The sequence below is a fragment of the Vulpes vulpes genome, chromosome 2, assembly GCF_048418805.1.
Source record: "Vulpes vulpes isolate BD-2025 chromosome 2, VulVul3, whole genome shotgun sequence".
NCBI lineage: Eukaryota > Metazoa > Chordata > Mammalia > Carnivora > Canidae > Vulpes > Vulpes vulpes.
Genome location: NC_132781.1, coordinates 11,415,064 through 11,439,418, shown reverse-complemented (window position 1 = coordinate 11,439,418; position 24,355 = coordinate 11,415,064). Strand labels below are relative to the sequence as shown.

General features: G+C 40.8%; 1 protein-coding gene across 6 annotated transcripts; it reads left to right on the top strand.

Annotated features, from left to right (window-relative positions):
• Positions 1-1,025: 1,025 nt before the first annotated feature.
• Positions 1,026-22,913, top strand: PRKAR1A (protein kinase cAMP-dependent type I regulatory subunit alpha). Of its 6 annotated transcripts, none has more exons than XM_072746746.1 (12): positions 1,993-2,691; positions 3,655-3,704; positions 4,549-4,731; positions 9,899-10,069; positions 10,859-10,950; positions 11,144-11,205; positions 15,291-15,337; positions 16,241-16,399; positions 17,658-17,718; positions 18,854-18,975; positions 19,928-20,009; positions 20,381-22,913. In XM_072746746.1, exons 3-12 carry the CDS (start codon positions 4,555-4,557, stop codon positions 20,551-20,553), a joined length of 1,146 nt encoding a protein of 381 aa, XP_072602847.1. In that variant the 5' UTR covers positions 1,993-2,691; positions 3,655-3,704; positions 4,549-4,554; the 3' UTR covers positions 20,554-22,913. The 6 variants fall into 6 exon arrangements, with proteins under 6 accessions (XP_025855431.1, XP_025855430.1, XP_025855432.1 ...); XM_072746747.1 differs by having other exon boundaries at positions 2,234-2,613; positions 3,651-3,704; XM_025999646.2 differs by lacking the exons at positions 1,993-2,691; positions 3,655-3,704 and adding an exon at positions 1,026-1,240.
• Positions 22,914-24,355: the final 1,442 nt, after the last annotated feature.

Genomic DNA, 24,355 nt, shown 5'->3' with positions numbered 1-24,355 from the left:
GAGACTCCCTTCTACATTTCCCTCCTGTAGGCCTAATCCGCCCTTTCTGATGGTGCCTATGCTGCCTCTGACTTTCTGAAAGCGGGAGTAACCATAACTGAATAAAAGAAATATTCTGATGAGCAGGGCCCTTATCAGCCTGGTGGATTTAGGGGAGCAGATGGCTGCTTAGGGCAGTGCTGTCCCACAGAAATGTCACATAGGCTGTATACCAAACGAACATTTTTCTAATACCTGTATTTAAAAGGTAAAAACAAACAAACAAACAAACAAACAAATAAAACAAACACGCACGGAGAAATAAGTAAAAAGAAAAAGGCAAAGATGAAATTAATTTTAATAATATTTAACCTATTACCGAAAGATTATCATTTAAATCCACTGTATTTTGCACATACAGCCCTGGAGCCATCCACCGCGTGACTACACGTGTCCTCCGAGGGCCTACTTTATTGATTTCGCGACCTTATAGGCTAAACCGGTCACCTGATCCCCCTTTCTTCCTCTAGGGACAAATACCCCGATTGGGAAAAAAAAAAAAAAAAAAAGAAAAAAAGGCCGGAGCAGTAAAGGAGCCTCCTTTTCTCCCCGCCTGGAATCCGAATCATCCTTGATGGGTGCTTTTTGCAGGCAGCTGAGATTTGCCGTGCGGGCGGGTTCCGTGCATGTCACCGGGCCGGGTCAGGCACTGCAGGTGCTAGAAGGACCCCGGCCAGTCCCTCCCAGAGGCTCGGGCCCGCGGGGCTGGTCCCCCGGAGGGGAGCGCGGCCCGAGCAGCGGGGCACACACTGGGCAGGGCTCGGATTTCCTGCGCCGGATGGCGGGCCCGGCCCGGAGGCCCGCGCGGAGTCGGCGGGGCACAGGATGCGCGGCCCGGAGTGCGCATCCTGGGCACCCGCCCGCGCTCGGCCGCCGCACAGCTGCCGCAGATCCGCCGCGGCCGCCGCCTCCTCCGGGGCCTGGGAACCGCAGGAGTCTCCCCGCCCCCGGCCCGCGGCCTCCCCCGGCGGGGGCCACGGGGCGGAGTCGCCCACCTGTCATCCGAGACGCCCCACGTGGGTCGGCCCGGCTGGGGGGGGGGTGGGGTAGAAAAGGGAGGGAGAAAAGGCAGAGGCGGCGAGGGAGGAGAGGAGGCGAGGGGCCGAGGAGAGAGGGGAGCTCCCGAGAGCCGCGCCGAGAGCCGGGGAACGAGCAGGAGGAGGAGGCAGGGGGACCTGCGGCGTCCAGGTAGAGCAGACAGGTAAGGGGCGGGCGGGGGCTGCAGGTGGACGGAAGGAGGGGAGCGCCGGGCTGGAGAGCTGCGGAAAGGATGAGAGGCGGGCGAGACGGCAGGGCTGCCAGTGAGGGGCCAGGTGCGGCGGAAAGGAGAGCAGGAGAACGATTCTAGGGCGCGGAGGGGCGAGGTCCTTCCAGGAGAGGCGGGAGGGGAAGCCGGGCCTCAGCGCCTTTAAGGTTGCCAAGGCGACGGCTCTGGCCAGAGCGAGGCGCATTGACGTCAGCAGCCGCGCGCTGATTGGCCGCGGCCGGGTCGTTTCCGGTGGAGCCGCCGCGGAGCCGCTATCGCGGAGTAGAGCCGGGCCAGGAGGGGAGCGCCGGGAGAGCTCAGCTAGCCGCAGCCTCGCACTCGCCGCCCCGCGTCCGCCGCCGCCCGTCCCCAGGTGAGTGGGGTCGGCTGGGAGCCCCGGCGCGCCCCGCCTCGCCGCCCCGCCGCCCGTTTGGGGGCGCTGGACCGATCCAAGATGGCGTCACGGGGAGCGACCTGCAGGGGGACGGCCGCACCCCCTGCCCCTCCCGGGCCTCGGCGGACGCCTCCCCGCGGGCCTCGCGCCGCGAGCCGCGCCCCCGGCCCCGAGCTGCTCCGGCGCGGGGCTCAGCGGCCGCCGCGGCCCCGGGCCCCCCGCCCCCCGCGGCCGTCGCGCCCCCGCCGCCTCCGCCGCCGCCGCCTCCGCACCCGCGCGCCGCGGCCGCCTCGCTCGCCCTCCCCCGTTTCCTGAAGGACAGCGGCTCGATTTTACTGGAATCCGCCGGTCGTTTGCCCCGGCGTGTCGGGCTGATGTGGAGACTCGGCAGTCGGCGTTTTCCCCTTTCTAGTGTCTCCTTGTCCTCTCCAGCGGGGGCTTCCTCTCCTCCCTGGGAGCCCACCCCGCCCCCACCCCGCCCCCACCCCACCCCCACCCCCAGCGGGATTCTGGCCCGGCTTCTAAATTCCCTTTTTGTCCCCCCTTTCACCTAGCCTTTCCCGATCCCCTCCCCGCCCCCCCCCCCCCCGGTTCCCCGGTTCCCCTGCAATTCGCCACCCTTGTGGCCTCCCGACCAGAGGAGGATGAAGGAAGGACAGGCCTCCCTTCTTCATTTTGTAGCCGTGACGGCGGCGCGAGCCAAGTGGAGGGCACGCTCCCGCCCTTCCTCTCGACCAAAGGGGAGTACGTGGTCCCCATTAGCCCCCGCGGCGCGGCGCAGGTGTGACGCCCGGAGACTCCTCGGCGGAGAGGACCCAGAGGAGGTGTTCCCCGCGGGTCTCGGGGGCTGCGGTCTGAATCAGCACGTTTCCCGGCAGCGCGTTCTGTTATCTCCCCGCGTGCAAGCCTCGCGAAACGGAATTTCGTTATCGCAGTTGAGTTTCCAAAAAAGAAAGAATCTTGAGTGTTTCCTGATGGGTCGCTAGGAGTGCAGTGAAAAGTTTCAAAGTAGGTGAATGATTTTTGGGCTGGGGGGCGGGGAGGGAGAAGCCAAAGTGTCGGGCTCTCTAGTTTTAAGGACAGGTAGGGAGTTCACCTAGGTCTACCCCATTAAAGGTGTGAAGACTTAGGTTTGGGTTTGAGGGGGTTCAGTGATGACGTCAGTCTTGGAGGGTCCTTGTTAGTGTGCTGCTTTAACAGCACTGGTGTGTGCTTTCTGATACAGTGTTTGAGACAGAAAGCCCGTTTCACTCCTTAGACCCGGTTCTTTTCATTTCTACCAGCCAAAGACCTGATCTTTGATTTCTTTGACCAGTGGAGTACATGTATTGGTGATATTCGTGAAATATCACCGAGTATTTTGAAGCATAAAGGATCTGATTTTATCATTGCTCTTGGTGGCCTTTTGTATTATCTTACATGCAGAAAATTCTACCGAAGTGGATTATCAGTTCATGGGATTGTCTGACCTGCCAAAGTGCCTGGTATAAATCCAAAGCAAACTACCCCTCCCCCCCATTTTTTTGAATGTATATTTCTGAAGTAGCAGTAGCAAGATTCTTTTTTTTTTTTCCCCTGTGGCTTTTAATTTATGTGCTTGTCAGGGAGCCACAAACTTTCTCATGGTCTGTTAGTCTGCTTGATGTTGACCTTTGTCATGAAAGTTGTCAAAACAAAATGACTAACAGTGTAGCATTTGGCTCTTGATTTTGGTATTTCTTTTTTCTTCCAAACTTACAGTTTCATCTCTGATTTTGTGTGCATTTTATTTGGAAAAAAAAAACTGATTTGTATTGAATCCAGTTGGGGAGAGAGAGGGCCTCACTTTTATTTTCTTATCTTAAATGCTTAATAATTAGAAGTCAGGAGGAAAATAATTTATGACTGTGTTGTTAAATTATTAAGCTTTTAATTCCTAGGTAAAGTCAGCTGCTCACTCTAATATTTCTACTTATTTTACTTTATATCAAGGTAGTTGGAATCCTCTCGAGTTCATTTAATGCAGTTTATCTCTTGAATCTTCATGTAAGTTTAAAATTTAACCTGTTCTAGCATTTTTTCCTGTCCAGCCAAAGAGAGTGTTTGACATTTACTTGTCCAAATCTTTTTTGATTTAATTGGTAAGGTGTTTTTTTGTTTTTGTTTTTTTTTTCCCTGCAGAATTTTTTTCTCTTACTGGCGTGTTATGTTAGTGTGTGCTGTTATTTAGGGCTGAAATTTTATAGAAGAGTCTGGAATAAAAGGCTTCTTGTAAAACTCATGTGGGGTTCCTTTTGTGTTTTTAGAATTTGGGATTATGCTGGTAGTTGGCTAATGAGATACTTTGCTCTGGTGGTTTGCTAGTGACATTAGGACACTCCCCTAGGGTAGGAGTTGTATGCATGGGGAATGTCAGATGTTCTTCATTGCGCTTACTTGCTTTCACTTAGAGCCGACTTGTGTGCCCTCGTAATTCTCTGTCCTGTTTACCATTTACACACTCCCCACGTCATCATGAGTTCTTTTGCAGGGGGAGAACTGAATGAAATTCCCTGAGGGGCCTGACTCCTCAGCAGCCCGCCTCTGCAGGGGATAGTGGCTCATACTTCCTCCCAGGAGCTCAAGGTTCTTGCCTTTTACCTTTGCTGCCTGCAGAATGAGATCCTGCAGCAGGAACGAAATGAAACACTTCTTTGGGAGAATGCTGTTTTCCTACATATTTTATTCCTGAGCTCCCACTGCCCCATGAAAAAAAAAAAAAAAACTTAGGGGGGAAAAAAAGTTCTTGTGTAGCAGTCGCCTGATGAATTTATGAAGCCAGAGGCCAAATTGGCATTTGCTCTTTAGAAATAGTTTATACAAGCATATGTGTGTTTTTTTTTCCTCGTAGAGAACCATGGCGTCTGGCAGCACTGCCACCAGTGAGGAGGAGCGCAGCCTCCGGGAATGTGAGCTCTATGTCCAGAAGCACAACATTCAGGCACTGCTGAAGGATTCTATTGTGCAGTTGTGCACTGCTCGACCTGAGAGACCCATGGCATTCCTCAGGGAATACTTTGAGAGGCTGGAGAAGGTAAAAATAAGTGTGGGGAGAAGATGACCCTGACAGTTGTTAAATGTAACTCTGTAGAATGTCGCTAATTTGTACCATTTGGAAGAAAAGGATTTCTGACCGAATAAGAAATCTAAAACAGAATTTCAAAAAAGAAATGCAGTTAATGCAGTTAAGGCATTTGTAGTAATTTTTAACTTTGTGATTGGTAGAATTGATCATAAAACAAACCTGTATGCCAAGTTTAGTTGGGTAACAGAGGGCTTCTACACATAGTTCTTTGTAACTGTTTGAATCAGTAAAAATGATCAAGTAAAATAAACAATTAGATCCAGTAGATCAGAAGTAGCAGTTGTATGACAAGAGAAATTCTGCAGCACTTGGAAGCAGTTAATGGCTTTTGTCTTCAACCAAGCAAATGCACTTAATAAACCTTAAAACCAATGTAATGAAGCATTTGAGTTTAGCTTCTGACTGACATACCAGAAGTTCTGAATTAGAGAAGTCTGCAGTAGTGCAGATACTAGTATAGCTCAGATGACTCGACTATAAAGCAGAGCTATTAAGATCAGCGGTTATCAGAATTTTACTTTATTTATGGTTTTGTTCAGGATGTGTTTCCTCTTGAAAAAAAATTAATTAGGTTTTTATTCTTTGTTGTTTGTCTTCCTCGCGTGTATGTCACTGTGACCTGAGCACATAGTGTATGCTCTATGGTGTATGCTCTTCTAAGCAAAATGGTAATCAAGGGCAGTGCTTTAATTTCACTTCCCTCAAGAAATGATGAATGAGAACGCCTGGAAGGTTAAATGTTTTGAGTAGTTTGATTTGTTTCTGTAAATCAGCGTGAGGAGTTTACAGGTTTTCTTATGCATATTGAAGTTTTGATGTTCTTAGTGATTATGAACCAATTGGGAGGCATTTCTTTGGGATATGATCATTAATTATCTAATTGCGTAATAGAAGTATTTGTGATACATCTCATTTGTTTGGAAAATCTTTTAGGTAGCATACTTTATCAGTACAAGAATTTGTTTATACTAGGACTTAAAAAATACTTAGGTAGCTCAGTAATCAGACAGTTCCTACTGTTTTGTTGAAAAGATGTTTATTACAATTGGTGTTTACTGCCACAATTAAAATAATTAGCAACAACAAAAAACAGTCCCCATGGATGTAGCCTTGCTGTCTTAGAATTGTGTTAGAAAGTCTGGTTTTCTCCTTTTTAAGCTATTTACAAATAAGTTTATGAAATACTGTAGAGCCAGGCTGCCATGGGCGTTCCCTGTTTTGGAAATAAAGTGCGTTCCTGGAGATCTGGTTCTGAAATGGGTCACTGTAAGTTGATCCCTCTTCACTTCGGACATCAATAGAAACCCATCAAGTGAGGGAATGAAGTTGGTGAGACATTAAGTGAGTGTCTTTTTATAGGGAGTGTTGAATGTGTGGTGCTAGTTGCAAAGCCTGGGCTTACCATAGCACTGTTAAAGCACTAAACAACAGGGAAAGCAAGAAATCGTTATTAACGTGTTTTTTTTTTTTTTTGTTTTTTGTTTTTGCAGATGGGATTTTTAGATTTTATGTGTTTCTTTTGGCTTCTTTACCTCTTAAAAGAAGTTGTAGCCTAACCCAATCTTTACTATATATCAAGGTTCTTGATTCACTTGGACACTTTCCTTTAGCCAGCATTGAATGTAGGTATCTGGGCTTTGAAGCAACTAGATTTTCAACTTTTCAACAGATCACTGTTCTGTACATTAGGTGTTAGGTTTTTGTGTCTGAAAATGTACAGTCACATTTTTGTCACCTCCTTTCCTATGTTAACCAGGGGTCATGTTTCTGGTACCCTCAGCTACTCAGTAAGAAATGTACCAAAAAACTCACAGTTGGTCCATTGAAAGCTTCTGCATTTTATTTAGGACTGTCTCCTGGAATTTAAGTCCTCATTTATGCATATATTTATTAGACCCTTGTGTGTCTGATAGAGGAATTTTAATAGCTGTGTCCATTGGGTGTCTCCAGTGTGCCAGATACTGTATCAAGCACTTTGCATAAATACGTTCTCATTATTTCAAATATGTCAGCTAGGTGATTATCACCGATTTAAGAGGTAGCAGGTAAAACTAAGAAATGGAGTTACGTGGCTGGGGTCATGCAGTGTCATAGCTAGATTTTGTTGTGGCAGCATACAACCCCCCCCCAATTTCAGTGATTTACTCTATATATACAATCCCCCAATTTTAGTGGCTTACTACAAAAGCCTTATTTCTTTATCATGTACAGCTCTTCTGGGCTCAGCCCTTCTTGCCTTCGTGACTCCACAGGTCTTGTTCTGGGGCTGAGTGGAAGGAGCCGCCACTATATAGAATGTGTTGTTCTCGAGGCAGAGAAGGACCAGCAGCTCAAGGGGAGCAGACCATAAAAGTGGACACAGGATGGCAGGTCCATTTATATTCCATGGCCAAGGCAAGTCATGGCCAAACTCCAAGTCCATTTGGTTGGAAGTTTATTTCACCTCCAGGGAAGAGTGGAACGGGGTAGGACAGGGAGGGAACAAGTAATTGTTGAGAACGGGTTAAGTCAGTGGCTGGGGCAGCTTAGAACTCCAGAACTTAAAGAGTGCCAGTAGCCAGTGGCAGGAGGAGTTTTTTGGGTTTTTTTGTGTGTTTTTTTGGCTTTTAATAAGTGGGACAACTTGAGGGAAGAGGCTGATGGCAGAATGACAACAGCAAGAAAAAGGAAATAAAAATGATTCCTAATCTGTACTCTATGTGATCTCAGTGGCTCTAAGTTGTCAAGAGTAGGTTATGTGTGATTGCTGTTTAAAGAGAATCCATGAAACGAAGTTAAAAATCAAAATGCTTTCGGTACTTAAAAATTATCTTAAAAATTCATTTAGATACAGTTTCAAGTGAGATGTTATTTGTGTAATTTTTCATGAAATTTTTATGAAAGGTCAATGACAGATTTTTGGGGGTAGAATGTTTTTATTTATGGTCTTAAACTAAATTTGGGGAAACTTGAGTTTTACAGTTCTGTATTAGTATGAAATGGGAAAAGCTTACTGGTCATTGGAATTACCAGAATGAAAATGAAGTGAGTTTTCTGGAAAATATATTTTTTAAAAATTGGTTGCATATTTGCATATGTTTCAAAATTTTACAGGCACAAAAGGGTGTGACATAATAAAATACAGTGAAATACGGTACATTTTATACAAACATGGGGGCAATATAGCATATAATATATGAAATATATTTTATATGTGTAAGAATGTATGATAATAGTATATAAATATATTTTAAAAAATCTCCTTCCCACTCTGTTGTCTTCCTTGAATGCAGTGAGTTTTCCATAGATAAGATATAGGTATTTACCTACAAATTCATTTATAAAAGAGCTTCTTATTTTCCAACAGGTGCATGGTATTCTATTGTATGGCTAGACTATAGTTTAATCATTCCGTCGAGGGCCATTTTATTTGTTTCCACTGTTTTATTACTGTTCTAAACAATAATTTTGTATATATTACAAAATTTTGTATGTTCTATCCCATATATGCATATCTTAGAATAAATTCCCTGAAGTAGAATTATTGGATTATTTGCTTAAGAAGTAAATCCATTTGTAATTCAGTAGACAAATATATTAAAATTGTTTTTGTTATATGTTTTTCTTACTTGAAAATTAGACAATCCAGAGAAATGAGAAAAATAAAGCCAAACTTTCCCTCCGGAAAAGGCTATCAGGCATGATTCTACTAATAGAAATTAATGCTGATGGTTATCATCCTAGACTTCGTTGCTGCATATATAAGTTCTTTTATTTGTCTTGATGCCAAAAGCAGGGCTAAATACGAGGCAGTAGAAAAAGCAGGTATCTCCTTAATTTCTTTTATTATTGTTAATTTTTTGTTAAGATTATCTATTTGAGAAAGAGAGAGCACGTGCGCATGCACGCATGACAGTGCCAGTGAGCCAGGGGAGGGGCAGAGGCAGAGGGAGAGGGAGAGGGGAAGCAAACTCCCTGCTGAGCAGGGAGCCCAGATGTGGGACTCAACCTCACAACCTTGAGATCATGAACTGAGCCAAAACCAGGAGTCTGACACTTAATTGAGCACCCAGGCACCTTTCTTTTAATTTAAAAGAAACTAAACATTTCTTGTTTATCAAAAATTTTTCCAAAATTATCAGTAAATGCTAATAAGTTCATTTAGAATTTGAAAGACGGTTTAGAAAAATACTGGAAATGAGTCAGATGAATGAGAACATAGTAGAGAACACATTCTTATTTTATGTCAGGCATAGTAACTCATTCTTTACTGCAGAGCTAATTCTTCTTAAGCCCTGGATCTGAAAAATAAGAATGTTAAAGAGTTTGTCTCCATTTTTATATGAATTGGTTTAATGAGTTTTTAAAAACCGGTGAACGTTCTTGGTTTTAATCTTGGTGTAAACCCTGATAATAAAGAAGGCTTCTAGCTCTGTTGGTAGAAGTATTGTTAGATCTGATTTTATTTAAATTCTTGGTTACCATCACATCATTTTTTGTTATTTGTTTCTATCTGAGTCTCCAGCTCTAGAATATGAATTCCACAGGCTTAGGACACTCCTATTGGTTTTGATACTGTCTTTTCCTAGCATGAACTTGACATGGCAGATCTAGAGAGAACACTTAATTAATTAATTAAATCAGTGACCAGATACCATTCTTGTATCACTTTGCTGTGCCTGAGTGGTTATTTCTAGGTAACATTCTTTTGATGTGTGTACCTATGTGTGTTGGAGGGGGTCTTCATGCTTCATGCTATCTGTAGCAGTATACAAAAACTCTAATTCTCCAGGATCTTGTTTTGCAGTTTTATTAGTTGTGTGCATTACAAAGCATTGTTGTCAATATATTACGGTAACGAGTAATTTTTTATCTGTATCGTATGTCTCTTTGTATTAATGGCTTTTGTTTATTACTAAGTATAGTATCTATAATCAGTTGAGGAAACAGTAGAGTGCTTTCAGAGTATTTCTTTTCAAACTTGACTCTACTTTTTTGCATTTGGAATCGGCCTTTCCCCCCTTCACATTGGTAGTAGAGGAAGAGATTTGAAGTGGAGATTGGTTCTCACTGGGATAGGAGAATACCAAATCTACCTCTGAAGGATCTCATTTTATAAACTGGTAATTTTTTTCAGGAGGAGGCAAAACAGATTCAGAATCTGCAGAAAGCAAGCTCCCGTGCAGATTCGAGGGAGGATGAAATCTCTCCTCCTCCACCCAACCCAGTGGTTAAGGGCCGGAGGCGACGAGGTGCTATCAGTGCCGAAGTCTACACGGAGGAGGATGCTGCATCATATGTTAGAAAGGTAATCTTGCTACCTGCGTGCTGCGGAGATGTTTTCAGGACCCACGTGGTGCTCCGCTAGCCTACATTGATGAACGCATGCACTGTTTGAGTAAAACACAGATAGGACGGACTGTACTTCATCCTGTATAGTTCTTGGGGGCTGGGGAACTGGTTTCTGTAATAACGTGCCATCAGAGGAAATAACAGTGAATAATTGTATTTGGGGGGACTTCTTTTCCATGTTGTTTTGCAGTAGAAGAGGCATGAGTACTCTTTTTTTTTTCTTTGAATCATGGTTGGTTTTTTGATATCCTATAATTCGTGTTGTGACTTTTAACCTCTGGTCCTATAAGCTTCATTCATCCTTTTGACTTCCTAAGAGCCTCCCTGCCATTTTGAGTTAAACTTTTAGCCTGAACAGGGAAGAGACTTATCCTGGCAAGAGGCTTATGAATTTAATAGTACATGATCACAATTTAAAAAAAAATGACTAATTGTCATAAAATGCTTATTTTTGCCTCAGAATAATGACCTTGGTCAAGGTGTTAATGGTTTAGTTCTTCAGTTGTTGACTAGAAACCAGATATCAGCATTTAAATACAGACTTGGTTGTAGGCAAGGGGATTAATTAGTCAATATTTATTGAGTAGTTTGTAGATCAAAGATATTATAAATATGTTGTGTTAAATACTCAAGGCAAAGCAGTCTAGTTTAAATCCTGTAATGTGTCTTGACATTTAATTGAAATGCATGTTGAAACATAATCTGTTTTTCATTTATGGGATTGTTATTGGACCTTCTTTTCTAGGTTATACCAAAGGATTATAAGACGATGGCTGCTTTGGCTAAAGCCATTGAAAAGAATGTGCTCTTTTCACATCTTGACGATAATGAGAGAAGGTAGGTACAATTTCTTTGTTATACTGTTATTTCAGTACAATTGTGATCTCAAACCAGTCTCATCATTGTAAGTTTTAAGACTAATAATTGTTCACCTGAGAACAGTCTGGGCTGAAAATCTGTCTAAGGTTAATGTTTGAATTCCATAGAAGATGCAGGTTAGATGTAACTTGAGGCCTTCCGTCTCTTGCAGTGATATTTTTGATGCCATGTTTCCAGTTTCCTTTATTGCTGGAGAGACGGTTATTCAGCAAGGTAAGGACTGCTGCTTCTGTGTCGTGTGGTACTGTGTGATTTAGGATTTTTTTTTTTTTAAATTAACGTTTTATTTTACTCTTTCAGTCCACTATTTTCTATTATAATACTGTTGGATTTTCCTCTTTTCTTTCTTTTTTTGAGTACAGTTGACACACAAAGTTAAATTAGTTTTCAGGTGTTCAACTTGGTAGTTTGACAAGTTTATACATTATGCTGTATTCACCACAGTTGTAGTACCAACTTTCCCTTTATTGCTATTACAATCTTGTTGATTGTTTCCCTTATACTGAGCCTTTTATTTCTTTATTCATTCCATAACTGGAAGCCTGTACCTCCCACTCCCCTTCACCCATTTTGCCCAATTTCCCACTCTTCTCTTCTGGCAACCATCAGTTTTTTTCTCAGTATTTATAGGCCTGATTGTGCTTTTCAGTTGTTTATTCATTTGTGTGTGTGTGTGTGTGTGTGTGTGTGTGTGTGCTTGCTTTTCTTTTTTTTTAGATTCCACTTATGAGAAGAATCATATGGTATTTATCTTTCTCAGTCTGACTTAGTTCACTTAGCATAATACCCTTTGAGGCCGTCCATGTTATTTCACATGGCACCATTTTATCCTTTTTTATGGCTGTGTAATATTCTACTATTGTGTATATGCACCAAGTTTTCCTCATCCATTCATCTGTTGATGGGCACTTTGGTTACTTCCATATCTTGGCTATTGTAAACGATACTACAACAGACATAGGGGTGTATATATCTTTTCAAATTAGTGTTTTCATTTTTTTTTCCTGGTTAATACCCACAAGTGGAATTATTGGATCATATAAATATTTCTATTTTTAATTTTTTGAGAAACTTCCATACTACTTTCCAAACAGTGACTATACCAATTTATATTCCCATCAACAGTGCACAAGGGTTCCTTTCTCTCTGTGTCCTCCCCAGCACTTATTTTGTGTCATTTTGATTTTAGCTATTATAATTTGTGTTAGGTGATAAATCATTGTGGATTTGATTTGCATTTCCCTGATGATTAGTGATTTTGAACATCTTTTCATGTGCCTGTTAGTCATGTATATGTCTTTGGAAAATGTCTATTGAGATCCCGTGCCCCATTTTTTAATCAGATTGTGTTTTTTGGTGTTGTAGAAGTTCTTAATATATTTTAGATACTGACCCCTTATTGCATATATAATTTGTACACATCTTCTCCTATTCAGTAGTTTGTTTTTTTGTTTTGTTTTGTTGATGGCTTCCTTTGCTGTGCCAAAGCTTTTTATTTTGATGTGGTCCTTTGCTTTAGGAGACATATCTAGAAAAATGTTGCTATGGCCAATGTCAGAGAAATTATTGCCTATATTATGTTCTCTTATAGGATTTTTATTGTTTCAGGTCTCACATTGACCTCTTCAATCCATTTTGTGTTTATTTCTGTGTATAGTGTAAGAAAGTGGTCCATTTTCATTCTTTTTCATGTGGCTGTCCAGGTTTCCCAGCATCATTTGTTGAAGAACCTATCTTTTCCCCAGTATATATTCATCTGTCCTTTGTCATAGATTGACCATATACTTGTGGGTTTATTTCTGGGCTATTTTGTTTCATAGATAGATGTATACCTTTTGTGTCTGTACCATTCTGTTTGGATTACTACAGTTTTGTAGTATATCTTGAAATCTATCTGGTATTGTGATACCTCCAGCTTTGTTCTTTGTCAGAATTGCTTTGGTTATTTGGGATCCTCTGTGGTTCCATACAAATTTTAGTATTATTTGTTCTAGTTTTGTGAAAAATGCTGTTTGTATTTTGACAGGCATTGTATTGAGGCTGTAGATTGCTTTGCGTAGTATGGACATTTTAACATTAACTCTTTTTTGGTCTATGAACATGAAATATCTTTCCAGTTGTTTTTGTTCTCTTTAATTTCTTTCGTTAGTGTTTTATAGTTTTTGGAGTACAGATTTTTCACCTCCTTGGTTTATTCCTTCGTATTTTGTTCTTTTTTGGTGCAGTTGTGAATGGTGTTGTTTTTTTATTTTTTTTTATTTTTATTTTTTAATTTTTTTTAAAGATTTTATTTATTTATTCATGAGAGACACAGAGAGAGGCAGAGAGAGAGGCAGAGACACAGGCAGAGGGAGAAGCAGGCTCCATGCAGGGAGCCCGACGTGGGACTCCATCCTGGGTCTCCGGGATCATGCCCTGGACTGAAGGTGGCGCTAAACCGCTGAACCACCCAGGCTGCCCGGTGTTGTTTTTTTAGATTTCTCTTCCTGCTACTTTGTTTAGTGTATAGAAATGCTATAGACTTCTGGCTATTAATTTTGTATCCTGCCACTGTAGTGAATTCATTTGTTACTTCTAGTAGCTTATTGTTGGAGTCTTTAGGATTTTTTAGGTGTAATATTATGTCATTTGCAAATAGTGACAGTTTAAACTTCTTTACCAATATGGATGCCTCATTTCTTTTTCTTATCTGATTGCTTTGGCTGAGGACTTCTGGTACTGTGTTAAATAAAAAATGGCGGGAGAGTGGACATCCTTGTCTTATTCCTCACTTTAGAGGGAAAGCTCTCAGGTTTTCACCATTGGTTATGATGTTAGGTGTGGGTTTTCATATGTGGCCTTTATTATATTGAGGTATGTTCCCTGTAAAATTAATACCTGTTCTCCTCAAACTGTTCCAAAAAATAGAAGATGAAGAAAAGCTTCTAAATTCATGCTATAAGGCCAGCATTACCCTTATATCAAAAGACAAAGACACTATAAAAAAAGAACTGCAGGCCAGTATCACTGAGAACATAGATCCAGAAATCCTCAACAAAATATTAGCATTCAGCAGTACATTAAAATGATCATTCACTACAATCAGGTAGGCTTTATTTTGGGGATGCGGGGATGGTCCAGTACTCACAAATCAACACCATACACCACATCAACAAAACGAAGGACAGGGATCCCTGGGTGGCTCAGCAGTTTAGTGCCTGCCTTTGGCCCAGGGCATGATCCTGGAGTCCCAGGATTGAGTCCCACGTCGGGCTCCCTGCATGGAGCCTGCTTCTCCCTCTGCCTGTGTCTCTGCCCCTCTCTCTCTCTCTCTCTCTCTCTGTCTGTGTGTCTCATGAATAAATAAATTCTTAAAAAAAAAAGGATAATAATCATGATCATCTTAATTGACCCTATTTAAGTTAAAATCCTTGAGCTAAAAGGCACACTTTTCCTAAAGGGCTACTATTTTTCTAGTATCTGATACAGTTTTGTTTATAGTAACTTTTAAAGGATATTCTTATATTTTAATTTTGAATGTTGTGTGGGAGTTCAGAACCATATATACTTCTTGTATCTTTTATGTTGATTATTAATCACTTATAAAGTAGGAAGTAGCAAAGCACTTGCATTTTTAATCATACAGCCCATGTATTTATAAGGGTTCGTGTCTTCTACTGTTTCTTCTTTTTTTTAAGATTTTATTTATTTATTCACGAGAGAGGCAGAGACATGGGTAGAGGGAGAAGCAGGCTCCCTGCAGGGAACCTGATGTGGTTCTCCATCCCAGGACCAGGGGATCATAATCTGAGCCAAAGGCAGATGCTTAACCACTGAGTCACCCAGGCACCCACATTCTACTATTTCTTACCTTTTTGCCCTGTACACTGACACGGATTTGACCTTATGGGTATTCCCCCACTTTGTAAAATTCTTGATATTTTCGTAGGTTTCCATAATCCATGTATTTTCCAGCTTAGTGACAGTCTAATATTTCGTTACTTGCTCTTTGAATTGTTTCTTATTTTGTGGTTGTTACAGATGATGTAGGACTTAAAGTCTTTATACACATGTAGCTTTTTTTTTAAGTTATTTTTCAGAGCTGTTCACTATGAGATGACTAAAAAAATTGATCAGTCTTATGACTTTAAAAATGTATTGCTGGACTTTTTTTTTTCCTTGAAAGATTGTGTTAATTTATAACACACTTTTCTCTCAGCACCTCTATAAAATAAATGTATTATTTTACATTAATTTGGTAGTTCTGATGTGTGTGTTTTTTTTATGTTGCCAATCTAACGCTTATTATTCTCTTTTAGGTGATGAGGGAGATAACTTCTATGTGATTGATCAAGGAGAGATGGATGTAAGATTTAATAATAGCAAAAATAGACTGATAATCTTAGAAGTTAATATATTGATATTTATTACTATTAAGAATTTCTGAAGGGCTGTTATAACCCTTGCATGTCAAATTCCATTAACGTCTTTTGCTAAATATTTTAATGACGGAAACTTTTACTGAAGATAATTTCTTTAGCTAGACATTCAGGTTAATAATTTTTTTTTTTTTTGAGAGAAAACATTGCATATCCATGAGAGTGGGGGGAAGGAGGACCAGAGGGAGAGGGATAATCTTAAGCAGACTCTATGCCCGTGTGGAGTCTGATGCAGGGCTTTGTCTCACAACCCTGAGATCATGACCTGAGCCTAAATCAAGAGATGGACATATAACTAACAGCCACCCAGTTGCTCCTCGGTTTAATGTTTGCTGGAGTCACGGTTGAAGCATATGTGTGTGTGTGCTATGTGGTAAGACAGATGTAAGGGAGGGGCTCCGTCCTACCTGGTCATTAGCACTGAGACTTGGTGCAGCTCTCTTGATTCTGGAAGTCTTGTTTACAAGTGAAATGCAGATAATAACAGCATTGCTGTCAGAGGATTGTTAGTTCAGTGCCTTCTGCAGGTGAGATGCTTAACATAGTCACTCTGTAAATATATGTGGTTGGTAATGCTTAGTTTACCTTTTTGCCCTGATCATCTCTATGGGAACTTTTTCTTATTAGGTAGTTAAACCAGGGAAATCAGACACACTGGGTTTATTTAACTCACTGTTAGACATTAACTGTTTTGCTCTGCTGTATAAAAACATGATATATTCTGTATTTTGAACAAAATTCAGGATTCTGACCCCTTAGAAATTTTTACAGGTTTTTAATACTTCTGAGTTTGCATATGTAGAAAAAACTGATTGTCATTTGTATTTTAGGTCTATGTCAACAACGAATGGGCAACCAGTGTTGGGGAAGGAGGGAGCTTTGGGGAACTTGCTTTGATCTACGGAACACCTAGAGCAGCCACAGTCAAAGCAAAGACAAATGTGAAATTGTGGGGTATCGACCGAGACAGCTATAGAAGAATCCTCATGGTGAGATGGCGAGGTTTTTAGAGTGTGATTTAGAATTCCATTCCGTGTACCTAATGTTTGAGTAATATCACCAGATCTTATAGAACAAACGTCTGGCCAAAAAAAGCATGGGAAACATTGTGACGTGTAATGGTCAGCTCATTGGAAGTCTGTCCCTTTGCCCATGTTCACTTTATCTTTGCTCTTGAGATAGCTTGACAGGTGCTACTTCCAAGTGCATAAAGTGACTTAAAGCTATTCAGAAGTAATCGGCTTCCCTCAGCTGCAAGTGGGTTATCAGTAGTGCAAATGTCCCCTCTCGCTGAATGAGTAAACAGTAATAAAACCCATCGGAACAATCTGCTGGTAATAGTCAGACTTTTTGAGAACTTTGTGACAGATTTATAAGGTAGCTTTAGATGTCTAAGTGCCAGCTAATGGCATTAGTCATCCTAAATGATTTCTGTAAATTTATGCAGTGCCTATCAATCAGTCTATTTGACAGTGCGGTTGGACGTACTTTGAATATACTCTGTATTGGGGATGTGTATGTATAGATAAGTAATGTATGTGCATGTAAAGATATTACAGAGGACTATGTTTACCCTTCTCCTTCTCCCAGATATATTTAACAAACATTACAGATAAGACAGTTTGGTTAGGTTTGGGGCTATGGCATGGTTTTTGGTGGGAGGTATATAAGTGGTAGCAATTTTATTTCCCTCTGTGAAGGATTGGGGTTGTGGGGAAGAACCCTGGCCTGGAAATATATTCAGCTATAGTCACACATTTATGTTGGTTGGTTTTTTTGAGAACTGATTATTTGGTATTTCACTAACTGGTGGTATTAGTCACCTTCCTTGGCCATATGTTTGGTGTTACTCTTTTTTCTTTCTTTTAAGTGGGGAGGGAAGGAGAAGGGAGAGGCAGAGAGAGAATCCCAAACAGGCTTCATGCCCAGCACATGGAGCCCAACCTGGGGCTCAATCTCAACCCTGAGACCATGACCTGAACCAAAATCAAGTCAGACTCTTAACCAACTGAGCCACCTGGGTGCCCCTAGCCTGGTGTTACCTTTAAGAGCAAGTTACTAAGGTTTTTATTGAGTTCAACAGAGGATTCACTATTACCAACCTGAAGAAAAAAAATCCTGTATCAGGAAGTGGCAACAAGCTTTGACGTTTTTTGTTTACTTAACACTTAATGTTTATTGTTCCATAGCATTATGTGATAATTACACATTTTTGAGTTGACTTTTTTTTTTTTTTTTCATTTATAGGGAAGCACTCTGAGAAAGCGGAAGATGTATGAGGAGTTTCTTAGTAAAGTATCTATTTTAGGTGAGTTTTGGAAGATTGCATGGAGAATCATTGAAGTGTTGGTAACAGTTAAGGAGAACCTGTTGTATTACATAAGAACTGCTCCGGTTATCAACTCACTTTTTCCCAATTAATTAATAATAATGCAAAATATATAGGATACAAAGTTGAAGTTAGAAGTAGTTTTACAGTGTATTTAACTTGCTAGTATGTGACATACCTATTAAAACTGGAAATGGTGGACCTGGGAAAAGCTTTCTGGAATTACATGCTACTTATTCATCCCTCTGGGAGAGACAGGAAGGCTAAAAGTGTCCTCCTTTGATGACAAACATTGGTAGTCATTCCTCCTATGATATCTGTGTCTCTTGTCTGTCGATGAGTTTATTGGTTCAGGAAAGTGATTATTGCTGAGAATGCCTTTTCTCTGATAGAAAGATTAGGTGTCATTTTCTGGCTTTCTCTGAAAAAGTGCTAGAAGTTTGGTGAAGTTTAGACTAAAGCAGATTAATAGGAGATAGTTGAATTTGGTTTCGTGGCCTTAGAATGCTGTTGCAACCTGTTCTTTCCTGGGGGGTGGTGATTCTTAGGTAATCATCTGCTGCTATTGTTTTGTTCAACCCAATGCACCTTTTCCCTTTTTCTGAAAGGGTTACATTTACTTAGTGACTTGAGTTTTAGTTTGGCCTTTGGGAACTGAAATTATTGTCTAGTCCTCCTCGTTGGTTTCATAAATACATTCAACTTAGGATTTAAATAGAGAAGTTATTGCTGCGAACCTTTGGAATGGTACGGTTGGTGACACTATGACTTTTGGGTCTTGTATATCTTGTAGGTTTGATTTGCATTTAGGAAGACTTAATGATTACATTTTTTTTTTTTTGATGATTACATTTTTTTATTCCTTTACCATTGAGTGCTGTTGATATAAATTAACCTGGCCACTGGGCTCCTGAAGTAAGGATCTAAGGGTTACCTGTAAGTAATAGGATCTTGTTGAGACTTGAGGTAATTGAGGAGAGGTGCCATGTTTGACCTGCAACACTACTGGACTATTGGATGGGCACAGCTGTCTGATTCTCTTTGTAGTTTTGTTTTGGCATTTTTAGCAGTGACAACTAATGTAGAGAAATTCTTTTTGATTCTTGCATTTCAGAATCTCTGGACAAGTGGGAACGTCTCACGGTAGCTGATGCATTGGAACCCGTTCAATTTGAAGACGGGCAGAAGATTGTGGTACAGGGAGAACCAGGGGATGAGTTCTTCATTATTTTAGAGGTAAAGGCGTTTGCGCTGGATCCTTAAAAAAAAAAAAAAAAAAAAAAACAAACTTGTGTATAGTATAAGAGAGAATAAAGGAGCTAATTCTGGTTTATAGCTTCATTTTTTTTAAAGAATACCTGATGATTTTATTAAAAAATTGAAGTGGTGCTGTTTGGTTTTCTGCCCGGCCACCACACTTAAAGTAGGTTTGAGTCAGAAGGGCTTTCACGAAGTTATAGCCTACTCTGCTTATCACACAAGCCAAAGTAAACTCAACTGTTTAGCATGACCAGTACAGTTCTTTACCATCCTTGTTAAAATCATATATCTGGACTATTTGGCAAACAAGGATTGAAGGCAAGTATTTAAATTCTGACAGTTACTGTGTTTTATATCTTCACGATTCATGGAAATGTACAGCAGATAGATGTTCTTGCCTGCCAGCAGAGCGAAAGAGCAGATTTTCTTTGAATGTGGCTTCAGTGGATGCTAATTGGTTAAGGCAGGAGTCGAGGGACTCTGTGAAGGGCTAGTTGGTAAGTCATTGAGGTTTTTGTGAGCCATAGGGTTTCTGTTGCAAAGACTCAGCTCTTCATCATAGTACAAAAGTAGCCATAGATAGTGTGTACATGAATTGGTGTATTGTTCCTATAACATTTTATTTATAAAAATATGTAGTGATTTTGGGTCTGGCTCTCTGGCTGCAGTTTGCTAACCTGAGTCTGAGCCTGTTAGGGTCCTTAGCGTGATGAGGAGAACCTCCCAGCAGCAGCTGCTGGGTAGATGGGCTTAAAGCTCCTGGCGGGACTTGGTTATCTTTCACGTGGGCAGGAGGATTGAAATGCCTGCTGAGTCCTTTTTTTTTTCCTTCTTTTTTTAACAAAGTAGTCAAAATTGCATAGGATATTTAAAATGTCACCCTGGATTTGAAAGTATTTGTTTTGCTGTTTTGGTGATTTTATTATAGGGTTCAGCTGCTGTGCTACAGCGTCGGTCAGAAAATGAAGAATTTGTTGAAGTGGGAAGATTGGGGCCTTCTGATTATTTTGGTATGTGCATTTCCTTGAAATAAATACGTAGCCTAAGTCTCCTCTCAGTGAGATAGCATAGACTTAGTTTTGTCTTTCTTTCAAAGTTTATATTTTAATTGTTTTCCTTCCTGGCTCTCAGAGAGCCTATGAGATTTTGACCTTGACCCTGTTAATAATCAAGTGACTGTCTCCTATCTATCAATTGGTTGGTTGTTTTTTTAAAGTGCAGATGTCATGTGGCCTGTCCTAAGTTATTACTAGGACAAATAGGACAAATAAGTAATTGTCTTCTTAATTCTGTCAGAAGTGTGCCCCTGTGTGAGCGTTCCCCCGCCCCCCCACACACCTAATGCTCACCAGCCCTTCCTCTTGTCTTCTCACCTCACCAGGTGAGATTGCGCTCCTGATGAATCGTCCTCGTGCTGCCACGGTGGTGGCTCGTGGCCCCTTGAAGTGTGTGAAGCTGGACCGACCCAGATTCGAACGCGTTCTTGGCCCGTGCTCAGATATCCTCAAACGAAACATCCAGCAGTACAACAGTTTTGTGTCGCTGTCTGTCTGAGATGGGCCTCCTGTGCCTCCCTTCCCACCCCACCCCCCACCCCCAAGTCCAGGCCTCCCTGCTGCAGACTGCTTTCTCTTCCTCTTCACAGCGCCATGTGGCCGCTGGTACCGCAGCTTCTCGTCTGTTTATATTAAAAGTTGCTTTTATTGCACCGTTTTTAATTTGGAGCATTGACTGAATGCTCCTACACAGTTAAATAAATAGAAAGAGTTCTGTGGAGACTTTGCTGTTACTGCTTCTCTGTGTGCAGTGTTAGTGTTCAACCTAGGCAGCGCGGGCCCTGCTTCCTGGTGAGGGCGCATCCCTGCACCACGTGAATTACCGTAGAGTAATGGTGTAACAGTGCAAGATTTTTTTTTTTAAGTGACCTAATTTTCCGGTTATCATAAGCATATTTTAGACTGTGGCCATATATGCTGTGTTTCTTTATAGAATAAATGATTTCTCATTAAGCTCTGAGGATGAGGAGAAACAGATCTAGAAAAATCTTAGTAGAGTAGAAAGACATCTGCCTGTATTTAAACTAGTTTAAGGGTGGAAAAATGCCCATTTTTGCTAATTATTGGATGGATATGATTTGTCGAGTTCTTTTCTTCTTTTTTTTTTCCTCTTAATCAGAATTTTTGTCAAGCTCATCGCCTGGTTTTTTTGTATCTTGTTACTAGTGTTTCCTCCAATTCTGAAGCGTGTGGGTGTGGCTACCTGTGCCTGCCTTTGGAGCTTGAAACCAAATCATAGACTGCAGATAACCGAGTTATGATTTAACCACATCTGCCTCAGCTCCGAAATTCTGATTAGACCTTTATTTTTCCAGCGAGTGCCAAATACTGATCACCAGATGCTGAATTGAGAATAAGAATTTGAGGTCTACATTCTTGGTTGTTAACTTAGAGCTTTTGGCGAAATGTATATCCTTCATTTGACTCCAGGATTCTCTCCTGTGTTCATTAAATGCTGGCTCCAGGAGATTGGGTTTCCTGGGAGTAGACAGGATAGATGGAACAGACGTCCTAACAGAAGAACGGAGGTGATGTTGGTAAAGGAGAAATGCCAGGGGGACAAAGTTCAGTGTTGGGGACTCTGTCCCACTAAATTCACTGGGACATGAGATTTGGGAAGAAGTGTTTTACTTTGATTTTACCTTTTTCCCTTCTTTTTACATCACCTAGAATTTGTGATAGGTTGGGGGTGGGGTAGGGTGTGTCCGTGTTGTTTCAGATTGGTCTAAAAGGCCATCCTGCTGAAAGTTCTGCTTTTCTATTGAGCATTTATTTCTCTGGCAAACTTTTTTGGTTTTTTAAAAGTAAACTTGTGTTTCGAGTCTTAACTGTTTTTCCGTATTTTCCAGCCTTATCATCCTTATGTGTTATGTTATTCCATGTGCACCAGTGATACCCAGCGGTTTATTTTTATTATTATTGATTTTTTTTTAAAACAAAATCTCACAGTTCTATAACGTTAGGCACTTTTATTTTCATTGCGATTTATATGTAATGTAGGATTCTATTTGGGAGTGACTGCAAGCATTTTTCCATCTGTGTGCAACTGGCCCTGATTATTAATCCCCTCTCCTACCCTTTCCTGGGTAATTTAAATTGGTCATGGTGGATTGTTTCATAGATTTAAACAGTCTTTAGGTTGTTAACTAAGTTTGGAGTATAGATCTGGGAAAGAGGTATTATTTTACATTTTAGTGTGAGATAGAAAGCCACCTATTACAAATTTTTTTATTTTTTCAAAATCTGTATTAAATGAGGGTTTTCTGATCTGTACTTTGTGTTTAGCTACCTTTTTCTATTTAAAAAATTAAAAATAAAAGTTACGTTCTTATTAGCTTAAAGCTTGATTTGATCTGTTTAAATGCCAAAACTGTACTAAAATGAATTATTTAGAATGCCATAAATTTGCACAGTTTTCATATATGTATATAATCATGTTCATGTACATTTAGATACATATAATGCTTTCTAAATGAGTTTTGCTCTTAAATCATTTGGCTTGCTGTTTACTCCCTTTTGTAGTTTTTAATCTAAGGAATTTTAAGTCTAAACTTAAAAATTATCACATTTAAAGCTTTCTCTTGTGCAATCTGAGTATATGTGAGAAATCACAATTGGCATAATTTGTCTTAGTTGATATTCAGGGCTTTAGAAGGCATTATTTCTGGGCGTGGTAAGTGAATTTAAGTGATCTACTGCTCTAGAAAGTATAGATGGCCAAAGGACCATTTTGTATCGTTTCCTGGTTACTAGTCTGATTATACTGTGTGTGCTAATATACTCTATTCTTTTTGTTATAGATTGTCTTAACAGTAGGTCAAGTATAATAAAAAAGATTAAATAATTTAAATTCTAAAATGGATCAGTTTTTCTTCCCCTTCTCCTTTCCTTCTTGTCTTCTTCCCCCTTTCCCCCAGAGATTTGTAATCTGGTGGGCAAGAATGAAAATCAAGAGGCAATTACAGGATTAGTATTTGAAAGAATAATGTTTGTTTTGTGTTTTCCAACCCATTCCAAAGAATGAATCTCAGATCCTTATTTGAAGCATGATTGAATTGAAGCAGATCTCTTTACTGTATAATAGAAGGAGAAGATGAAATCAAAAGCCAAAAAAGTTTCCTTTTTATTAGAGACAGACTGGTTCTCTGGTCTTGGAACTTTCCCAGACTTCTGGGAAAAGTCATTTCTGGATCAGCGTACTCTGGTTTATTTATTTATTTATTTTTTTAATTTTTATTTATTTAGGATAGTCACAGAGAGAGAGAGAGAGAGAGAGAGAGAGAGAGAGGGAGAGATACAGGCAGAGGGAGAAGCAGGCTCCATGCACCGGGAGCCCGACGTGGGATTCGATCCCGGGTCTCCAGGATCGCGCCCTGGGCCAAAGGCAGGCGCCAAACCGCTGCGCCACCCAGGGATCCCCGTACTCTGGTTTAAATTTAATACATGCCTTTGGGTATTTGGGCATGCTTACTTGGGTATACTTTACATTCATAAAGTCTTAGTTCTGATATTCTTCAGATTTCTGAGATGATTAAGTTATACTCATTAGTTTATTGGTACTGAATCCTTCACATCCAGTGAGGTTGGAGATGTCCCTGTTCTAGAACATTCTTGAATTTGTGCTCCTTTGTAACAGGTGCACTTTATCAGGATTCAGTAGGCCCTTCCCCTCAGCCCACTGGACGGGGAACATTTAGCATCACCATATATTAGAACCGAAGAAAACTTCTTTGGATTGACTAGACTGGTTCTAGTTTCATTCTCCTTCTAGAACACTGGCTCATGTGATATTTTTTTTTTGTTTTTTAATGACTTCAGTATTGACTATTTATTTATTTATAAGATTTTATTTATTTATTCATGAGAGACAGAGAGAGAGGCAGAGACACAGGCAGAGAGAAAAGCAGGCCCCATGCAGGGAGCCTGATGTGGGACTCGATCCCAGGACTCCAGGATCACGCCCTGGGCTGAAGGCAGGGGCTCAACCTCTGAGCCACCCAGGTGTCCCAATATTGACATTTTAAAATTGAAGTGGCATGATTGTTTTCTTAATACTGCTTTATCTCCACAATCACAAATTAATAACTGAATCTTTTTGTATTTTTGTTCAGTCCTGGCCGTATATTGCTAGATGAGCTGGAACAACATTGAGAGGCAGTGGCCAGCTCACCTTTAATATGTCCCCCAAAGTAGCTATCCTACCACTATCAGTAAAGGCCATAGATAGGAGATTCTAAAGGAGAGTCTTGAATCTTTCCTTTCTTACTCTGTGGAGCTTTCGCATAGAAATCAGTATTCCT

Bases quoted from the DNA above. Each gene is read 5' to 3' on its own strand.
- PRKAR1A (XM_025999646.2), top strand. From the start codon at position 4,555: ATGGCGTCTGGCAGCACTGCCACCAGTGAGGAGGAGCGCAGCCTCCGG. The intron at 15,338-16,240 runs GTAAGATTTAAT...TTTGTATTTTAG, and splicing joins TTGATCAAGGAGAGATGGAT to GTCTATGTCAACAACGAATG. The intron at 17,719-18,853 runs GTGAGTTTTGGA...CTTGCATTTCAG, and splicing joins TAGTAAAGTATCTATTTTAG to AATCTCTGGACAAGTGGGAA.